At 24.4% G+C, this 10,799-nt stretch overlaps 1 protein-coding gene across 1 annotated transcript in view; it reads left to right on the forward strand.

The window, feature by feature from the left end:
* LOC132928672 (odorant receptor 67a-like) overlaps positions 1–10,105 on the forward strand; it is a 115,425-nt gene extending 105,320 nt beyond the window's left edge. Inside the window, exons 3-8 of the mRNA XM_060993497.1 lie at positions 5,507–6,275; positions 8,677–8,746; positions 9,113–9,212; positions 9,347–9,466; positions 9,537–9,695; positions 10,094–10,105. Coding sequence (XP_060849480.1) covers positions 5,531–6,275; positions 8,677–8,746; positions 9,113–9,212; positions 9,347–9,466; positions 9,537–9,695; positions 10,094–10,105 — 1,206 coding nt within the window. The 5' untranslated portion in view covers positions 5,507–5,530. The remainder of the gene's footprint in view (positions 1–5,506; positions 6,276–8,676; positions 8,747–9,112; positions 9,213–9,346; positions 9,467–9,536; positions 9,696–10,093) is intronic.
* The last annotated feature ends 694 nt before the right edge of the window (positions 10,106–10,799 follow it).

The following is a 10,799-nucleotide window of genomic DNA, read 5'->3' on the forward strand; positions in this document are numbered from 1 at the left end:
TGGTTAATATAGCAACGTAGCAGTTTTTCATGTAACGATGGTAATTATGGTATATAAATCATACATTTTTTATTACTTATTAGTTATTATGTCTATTATGATATTATACACAGTGCACGGCTATAAAGCTATAAAACAGTTGGTGTATAGACTTAAATAATTATACAGTTATTATTTTCTAATATATTAAGAATATTATATAATATAATGTATATATTATTTAGCAGTGTATATACTATATTTTATATAACACACGTGTTATTTAGAGTACCTATATTGTTTTATTATCATATAATATTTTGTTCACGATTTTATTTTATATAAATTGCATAGGATAAATACCTTTTTAAATATCGTGTATTATTGCCATTATTGGCAGTACTGGTTCCGATTGTAGAGTTGATGGAATCTGCACTATTTTGTTCAATTTCATATAAATTATCTCTTTTCCTGTAAAAAAAAATGATTGAGATAAAAATTATTTTATAGATGTAAAATTATTTATTACCAGAAAATATTAATCCTAGAATACACTGAAGATCACATCTTGCCCGATCCACATCACCGAATTTTTATTTTTACATTCGCCTTTTCTTGGTGTACGACACCCTGTAGTGGTGAATTTATTGTACATACGCAAAAAACTAGTTGAAAATATAATTGTTTTCAGTAATTTTATTTATAATGTCTTGCAATTATATAAATAAAAAATACTCTCAAAAGATGCCTTTAACCCCCCCCCCCCCCAGTATTGGTTATTAACCTACTAGACCAGGCTTCAAAGTAAATAATACAGAAGGCAGACACTCAGCGGTCACCGATGCTACAAATATGTATCTATACTCTAAAGTACATTCATAATATATAATTAATAGTAGTCGTTTCTATGGAATTTCACAAATTACATAATAATATATATTAAACCCCTTGATGTCTGGTTAAATAAACAATACAAATAAAAAAGTTTAGTATAGGTATCCCATTTTGATAGTTATAATATATTATAATGTTAAAAAATATGTATAATTCCATTTTAGTATGATCTTATTTCTAGTACAGTAAAGTATATTAGTGGTGTAGCAGCGGTATGTATTATATTTATAATAATTAGTTATTAATAAATTCTTAAAACCAATAAGTAAGTCAATCTATAATTTATTAATATATTTTAATCTAAAACTAGATTTCCACATTTTATGGAGATCTAGAATCTTAAAAAGTACATTCAGTGCTATACTGCTATACATTTTTTAAATTATTAATATTGGAATTAATCATTATGGACGATAAACGATAATTTATCCTCCTAATAATATTTATTATCTTTGTGGTGATTAGTTTTTTTCTACTTAGGTATAACGGTTAATTACAATTTTGATCGTTATTATTTTGTTAACAATGAGAGTCATTTTATATATTACAAATTGTTATGCTGGACGAACGCCCCTTCACCCCCCCCCCCCACCTTGGGGACACGCCTTAACAGAACTTTAATTTTACAATAAAGTAGAATCCGCTTAATTTGGACCCATTGGGCGGTGGCCTATTTGTCCCCAATATCCGACTTTTCCGATTAACCAAATAACTAATAAATTGAGACATTCGTTCGGGACTATGCCAATCTGTCCCTATTTAGAGACAGCAATACCCGCATGTGTTGTCTCCGTCTTACAAGTACGTAACATACCAAATTTATGCTCAGCAGATCACGTTTAGCTCCTTTAGTTTAAAAATTAGAGTAAATCGACTTATTATGAAACTTGATGGTAAGAACATTATCTGTGTTTGTATGTTGGTTTTTTACGACTATTATAACTTTTAAGTGAGTTATGAGCATTTTTAATTTACGCTATGTTATAAACGCATAACATGCTAAAAAATTGAATTATCGTAAAAAAACCAACATACAAACACAGATAATTTTCTTACCATCAAGTTTCATAATAGGTCGATTCACTTTAATTTTTAAACTGGCGGAGCTAAACGTGATCTGCTGAGCGTGAATTTGCTGTTACGTACGTGTAAGACAAAGATAACACATGCGGGTGTGACACCCTCTTAAGCGGTTGTCCTCTTTATGTGGAGTCCCAAATAAGCGGATTCTACTGTATTATTTTTTGTAAATTTACCTAATTTCGATATTTTACTTATTAATATTAATTCCTTTATTGCTTCGAACAAGCAATAATTTTTTTTTCATGTTATAAATATTAAAATTAGGTAACTTTAGTTATTTACATTGGTAGGCAACTTTTAACTTTAAATGATGGTACTTAAATAAATATTTTAAATATGAAATAACTTTATGTATACCTATACTTATGAAATGACGTAGGATTGAACAAGACTCGAAAATTTTCAATATAACAGTAGGTATAATAATATTATTTAAATATAAAAATGTATGCTTTTATTGTTGATTTTTTATTTTTATTTTTTTGTTCAGTTAGTTTAATTGGTTAGAATAATAAAGTTTCAACACTAATAATATGCTAAACCACAAAAATCGACATTTAGAAATCCAAGATTTGGATATAACCAATCTATTAAACATTTTCATGCTAAACTATTTATCTTTTTACTAAATATATTTTCATTTTTAAAGTATACGATATACGTAAGTGTGATAATCATAGGTATTTATTTTTTCTAAAAGTTTAAAATTAAATACCTATTCTAAAATATTAATAATTTATAATATAATATACTCTATAATAATATAAACATTTTCTGTTTTGTTAGTCCAATTATCTATTGTGACTTATATTGCTATGGTTACTAAATATAATACTACATTGTCTACATTTGGTTGTATATAAATATTTTTTAATGATATTATTTGTTGACTTAGGTAATACCCTAGATGTATACTTATAAATTATAATGTTTCCTTTAAATTTAAATATTCTACCATTATTCCGTAGGTTTATAATATACAAAGTGTATTACTAGTAGCAATGCATAAATAATACACTTATCACGGTATTTTCGTTTGTAACTTATGATTATAAACAATATTAGTGATTAAATATAAAAAGAAATAAGTGGTACCCATTGGGTATCTTATAAAATGTTTGGTCCATTACTTCGCTATTTAACTTTTAGATTTTAATAAAAAAAAAATATTTAATATTCGATATTTAATCTGTCAATATTTTTGGAAATAATATCCTACTTCAGAAATTGAAAATGTGACTATTAATAAGGGTGAAAGGGACAATGTTAGAATTGCATACACGAGTATGTAACATTTTTCACAATTCCAAAAAGTTTAGACTTCAAATTACTCGTATAAAGAATTTTTACTGTTAAAATAAAATACACTGTAAAATACGTGAATTATAAATTACAATGTACAAGAATAAATACATTAATACTTAATAAATCACTAAATTAAGGTATTTCACTTATAAATTGTGGTTTTTCGTTTATTAATATAAAGTTTAACATATTAAGTGAATTTAAGAGTACAATAACACACATATTGACATTTTATCACTCAAATGCTACTTATAATTTATTTTTTAGTTTTCTAGTTTTAATTAATATATTATATAACTATAATAATCTGTTTTATTCATTATACATAAACTGAGCATTACATTCATTACAATTAAGAATTAAAATTAGTTTTTAAATTAAATAATGCAAATCTTTGAATTTAGTATGCAATATACATTACCATAAAAATTAAGTATACGTTATAATAATAACAATTATATTAATCACTGGTAAAAAAAACTTTATAATTCATCAATTCAATAATACAAAATATTATATTATATTATTTAGTATTGTTAAGATTGTATTTTAAATGGTATCTAATTTTCCCATATATAATTAATAATATTATATAGAACTCATATAAAATATATAAATTAAAATTGAACAAGCTTTTTTATCTCTTTACAGTTTTGAAGTGAATTATTTCTTTCACAAAAACCAATCACCGATATAACATAAAGTAGTAAACGTCTACTAGGTAACTAAAATAGTATACCAAATAAAATAATAATTATTTATTTAACGTGAAATATCACAGTAAGCTATAAGCTATATATTGAGTTTCAGTATAAGCCTTAAAAGGTTATCATTTTATTATTATTTTTTAATTTCAAAAGTCACGCTAACGATATACATAAAGAAATGTATAGATTAATACAAATGCATACATGCATGCATGTCACATACCATGCACATTGCAATACAAAGGGACTAATTCTTTGTTTTATACGTTTTTAAAATTTAATTCCAAACAAAGTTTGTAAGTTCTATTTTTATGATTAATATTAAAACATAACTTTAAAAATAAATTATTAACATTGATACCTACTTTTACTCGCACAAGTTTTCTGAAAAATAGAAATAATAAATGACAAGGTGGATTTAAAATAAATTAAAATATATAAATGTATAGTTTTAAAACAATTTTTATCACGCTCACTATATTTTAACGATGGACTGCATTTGTTATCAATAAGTCTGTTAGTATTATTTGAGATATATCTATTTGATGTTGCAGGTATGTATTTATTTCAGATACTTTTTAAAAGATAATTTGTATTGAACTATTTTAATGTTAGATTTTATAAAACAGTTTACTAACAGAATTTTCGTAGTTTAAACAAAGTATAAAAGTTAATGTAAATATTTCGAACGCACACAAAAAATATAATATTTTGCGAGGGATATATCAGAATTATTCGAAGCAAATTAATCATTTTTTTTTTTTATATAAATAGTATTTTATATAAGATACACATTTATATGTACTAAAATATTCGTAAAACACTTGATATATATGTCGAGTACCGAGTAGTAATAATAATTTCCGATAATGCAGTTTATCATGATCTTCGCAGCTGTCGTGGATATTATTGATTATCTGTCAAAAGCAGTCTAGTTTCGAAGTGATCACGGACAATATAGTAACTACAGAATATGCGACTCGTCGTCTGTGATGTCTTCTAATATACTAAAATGTATATTATATTGTTAATAGTTAAAACAATTTTCGACAAAATGAAATTATTTTTTTTTTTTTTTATAGGTAATTCAAAAAAAAATAACGATAAGAACTTAAACTTTCCACCAAGTGTTTAATCATTTTCTATAAAACTAACCATCCTTTTTTTGACAATTATTATTTTTAAATTTCTTCAAAAATGACAAGAAAACCTCTGAATTTACATTAAAAGATATAATATACCGTTAAAATTGTAAACTGAGTTTAAAAAATATAAAAATATAAAAATATGCAAAGATATGTCATAAAAAAAGTTTCATCTCTTCAATTTTTAAATCGTGAAACAAATATTGAGCTTAATAATTAACATCATATTAAAATGATAGATTATAACTATAATCAAACAGAAAAATAAAATATGCAATAGAATACAAATCCTCTCTATATTTATTAGTATTTCTCTTAAATATTGAAAGAATTATTCTGTTTTAATTTTTTTTCAGTTAATTGTTATACATTTTTTATTTTATTAAATTTCAGAAACGTCTTCGACTTCAGCGAATCATGAATACCACAGAGAAAAATTATGCGTTTGATTTAACGTTGTTCAAAATAATTGGTTATTACCAAATGATTGATCCAAATAGTAAAAAAATATTTGGTTATAATATATATAACGTAATCAACATGGCGATAGTTATATTTACAAGCATCGTGACTGTTATTGGATTATCGGGTTTTTTTTACAAACCCGATAACATAACATACGAGAAAATCAGTTTTAAAGATATACAAATATTATTTTATCTTGCATGTATTATGATTGGAAATTTAAAAATAGCTATAACAATTTATAATGCTAAAGCAATTTGGAAGTCATTTAATGTAGCACACGAATCGTTTTTGTCCAATAAATATTGGAAACAAAACAAACATAAGATCAACAATTGTGGAAAAAAATTTGCTAGAATTTTCCCTTGGTATTTTTTTATGTTTTTAATGACAGCATTTGCATGGTCAATAGTACCTATTGTTGTTAATAACCATGTCGCAAGTAAAGAAACACAAATTAATGAAAATATTTACATAACCAATATTGCAAATATGAGGTACCCTATTACTGCTAAAACATATAACAAATTTTATAAGATTTTTTACGTATCGGAATTCATAGTGGTGTGCTACTCTGCATATGGATTAGCAGTATTTGATCTTTTAATATTGGGATTACTTCAATTAATGGCTACTCATTACGAGATAATAGCATCCGCGTATGAAAACTTCATATGCAAGATTGAAAACGAAAATGGTAAGTATATTATTTTTTCTTTTACATAAATCTATAATTTAACATTATTTTGTTTGTTTGTACATTTTTGGAAAGTTAAAATTAAAACAAGTTTAGAACTAAAAATTTTTAGTAAAATTGAATACAAGATCCCACATTAGTTGTTCTTATATCTGTATAAAAATATTATGTAAAATATATGGATACAATTTTATTTTATTTGCATTTAAAGTTAAAATTTTTGACAAATCGCAAAAAAATTTTTCAAAACTATTTCGTAATCGGAAACTCAAAAAATTTTTTTTTGGTGACATTTTTGAAAATTTAGCATAATATTTCTACAGAAGTGGTTCATACCTGAACCATAAAATCTAATAAATATAAAAAAGGCAATTATTTTTTATAGACATTTTAAGTTCAAATTCAGATGAAATTACTTATCTAAAGATAAATAATGATGACTGATCTTATTTATTTTGTTAAAATATAAAAACATTATTCATTTTAAATTAAAACTTTGACATATAATATACTTGTATAAATATGAATTTTATTACAACGATATAGATTATTGAATTCAAATTTAACATATTCAATAGTCAATATAGTGACCCACTCGGCATTTAAAATTCAGCAGAGCGGTGCCCACTTGCCTACATATTTAATATAGAAAGTTTAGTGCTCATTTTTCGACATTTTTCCGTGGAGAAAATGATTACTGGTTTGATTGTGAGCATACTCAATATTTTTAGATTATTTTCTTGTAGTAGTTTTGACTTTCGGCAATACTTGAAGTTTTATTTTTAAATCTATTGAGTAAAATATGCTCAAGAATTGTAGCTCTTTATTTTAATTTATCATAAGTTAAGTCAAGAGAAACAAAATAAATTGATAATTCAGGATATAGAACAGAACATTTACAGGTGAATCCCAAACTTATGTATTAATGTATTACGTTTATAGTTTTCTGGTTGTACATTTTCTAGCAAATAACTAAAATGTAATCGAGTTTTAATAGAATGAGATTATTTAAATTTGTGTAAGAACTTAGAACATACAATTTAGAACCCCGTGATACTTGTGATAGTATGTATATGCAATTAAGCTATTGATAAAATATGTTCTTCAAGTTTCTGATATGTTGTGATTAGGATAGTATGTAATAGAAGATTAGGCATAGACACGCTAAGAGAGTTTTTGATATTTTAAACAGATCGTAATTTATTTATTTTTATATATTTAAGTTTAGTGTTTTTTTGAATGAACTTAATTGAAACCAAAACCAAAAAAATCATAAAGATTTCAAGTCCTGAAAGCCCTCACACACATTACAATCAAATATAATATTTTTAATTAATTGTTCTTAAAATAATTTGTACTTCATATTTTTTATAAAATGATACTCGTAATTAATTTAATTATCATCGTATAACAAATCTTTTAATTTATATGGATGCACATCATTTTTAGGGGGTTTAAATTTTCAGTGACAACATTGCAAAAAAAGTTTAGAATTTATATACCCTATCATTTTTTTGTTGATGTGAGAAGTTACATGTGTATTATTTTCCGTATAGGAACTTAAATATGCATACCCATGGATAATTTTTACCGGTTACATCTCGTGTAGAAACTTAAATTTGTCCAATAAAATATGAATTTTATTAACTATATCTAATATCTATAGGTAAAAAGCGATCATTTTAATTTTATTTTTGCCATTAATGGCTGATAAAATTTTTACTCTACACTTCAATGGTGCGCTATATCTTTTTTGATCCACGACCCCTAAAATTATTTACTCTGATAATACAACCCCCCCTCTTCCTACCAACTTTATGTAAGTGTATAATATATATTTATTTAATAGTCAAATAGTCATAGTATACATAGTATATAACTTTTTCATTTGGTGTAAAATTATTGGCGACCCCCTAATAAATTTTCGAGACCTCCTTAAGGGTCGCGACTCCCAGGTAAAACGGTTTGACGTTAACTTGATATAAATATTTGATATAATTTAGAAAACAAACCATATCTATACAAATATAAATACTCATATACCATGAGATTATATGCTAATTAACAAAATAAACAATATCCATATATATATATACAGAACATTGAATAATATTTTATAGCAATAAATAAAAAGTATATTTATAAATTATAAATGTTAATAAAATAATAATATAATACACTTGATTTACATAATTCAATTTCGTGTGTGTGCTGAATAGTATAACACGAGTGTCATGAGTTTTAGGGGAGACCGGGGCTAATTGACATACTTAATACAATTTTTTTTGTCCACGATCAGAATTTCCATTTTAAATACTCGAATTTGTTTGTATCCTTTCCTTAACATGTAAGCTATGAAATCGTACCTATACAATTATTTTAATAAAGTTATTATTTTCAGGTAAATTAAGCAATGAAGAAATTCAGAAGGAATTTGTATTAATTATTTTGGATTGTCAAACTGTTTATGAGTAAATATACTTAAAGTTAATAATGTAATTTAAAATTTCGTTATATAGTGGCAATTGTCATTATTTTACGGAACTCAAATCTAAAATTAAAACCAATATTTCTACAATATCAACCACTTTGCTCATTAAGTAACGCAATTAACTCTAATAAAAATAATTATATCATGAAATTCAACATGCAAATGCATACAGCATACCCTAAATATAGTAATATCACATACACGTACCTACTCAAATTGTATTTTACATGTATATTAAGATATTTATCCTTCCATTCTATTTAAAATTGTGTTTGATATAATTTATATTGTATTTTAATATATTACATAACCACTAAAAAGTATTTACATTGATGACAAATTGCAGGCAATTAGAAACAATATATGGCATTGCGCGTCCAATTGTTTTAATTTATATGGTAGGAGATTCAATAGGAATGATAACTATGCCTTTTTTAATTGTGATGGTGAGATAATTTGTCATAATATTTCTTATATTATTAAGTTATAAAGTTTAATTGAATTTAATGTCCAAAATTTATTTACTATTAAAGTGTTAAATATAATTTATGAAAAATATTAATAATATGTACAACTTTAGTTTTATATGCAAGACAAATCAATTTTCAATTCTAATGTTATTGCTTTTTCATGGACGCTGTTTGTTGTTGGAATTCAATTGTACATGTACTGTAGTTTACTTCAATACGTAAACGAACAAGTAAAATATAAAAATATTATTACTATGAATCATACAATTTTAATTGACTGATTAGATTTTTTATTTGTAGAAAGAAGATATAAATTTTGGATTATACAGTTGTGACTGGACATGGCTGGATATTGAAATAAAAAAACTAATATTGTTGGCAATGCGAATGAACAGTTCAAATAATTTAAAAATGAATGTAACATTCACAAAATTTATTGATCTACCTATGTTTGCAAATGTATGTATAAAAAAACAACATTAATTTATGCATTAATAATAAATTAATTGTATTATTTTTCAGATTATAAGATCTTCTTATAGCGTAACATCTGTTTTAATCAATTCAAATATTCATAAAATAAATAAATAATAATAATAATATATTTTCTGAATATTTTAATAAGTACATTATAACATACCTACATATAGTTCTGATATAAATTTTTATAAAATAGGTTGATAGGTACTTAATATTATTTATACCTAATGTTTTAAACATAATTTAAGTAAGTTTATAAAGTATCAATTGGCTTATTTATTATGCATTTAATTTGACAATCGTTTTTTAAACAATTTATGCTTATAATAATAAAATAGATTTTTATAATCATAAATTTGTATTTGCTAAATTTTTAGATATTAGATTAAATTATTCGTGTGTGATTCATTATTCATTGTTTGTTGGTAATAAAGGTACATAATAAGTGGCGTCATATTTGTCATTATTATTTGTCTGTTATAACGAATAAACATTGAATGTTAAAAACAAAAAGTTTAATAATCATTAAGACTTTATTGTGGCAAAAATCAAGTATACTAGACAGTTGCGTAGCCAAAGGGGGGGGGGGGGGCTAAAGGGGCTATAGCCTCCCCCCACCGATCGTTTGTTTTATATTGTTTGAAATATTTAAATTCAAATATGGAAATTGTCTTACAAATTTTAATTATTTAAAATAAGTAAATAGTAAATACGTTAACTGCAAAACAACATTAATATGTTTAATGTTTTCAGTATTTTTATTTTGTTGTTGTTTTTGATTTTCAATAACTTAGGTTAAAAGTATTTAGCCCCCCTCCCCATAAAAAAATCATGGTTACGCCACTGATACCAGAATTGAAAATTCAAAATATGTGACTAAAAAAATAAATAATGTCTATTCCGAATGTCACGAAGGTAGGTAACACAAAAAATATAAAATGTAGCCATTTACAAGTTATACAGTAATAATCATGGAATATAATACTATACCTACTTATAAAGTATAAGTTTATAAAACTTATAACTTATAGCTTAGTCCACGGCTATAATCTATATTATATTAACATTTAACACTTAAACTGC

The sequence above is a fragment of the Rhopalosiphum padi genome, chromosome 4, assembly GCF_020882245.1.
Source record: "Rhopalosiphum padi isolate XX-2018 chromosome 4, ASM2088224v1, whole genome shotgun sequence".
NCBI lineage: Eukaryota > Metazoa > Arthropoda > Insecta > Hemiptera > Aphididae > Rhopalosiphum > Rhopalosiphum padi.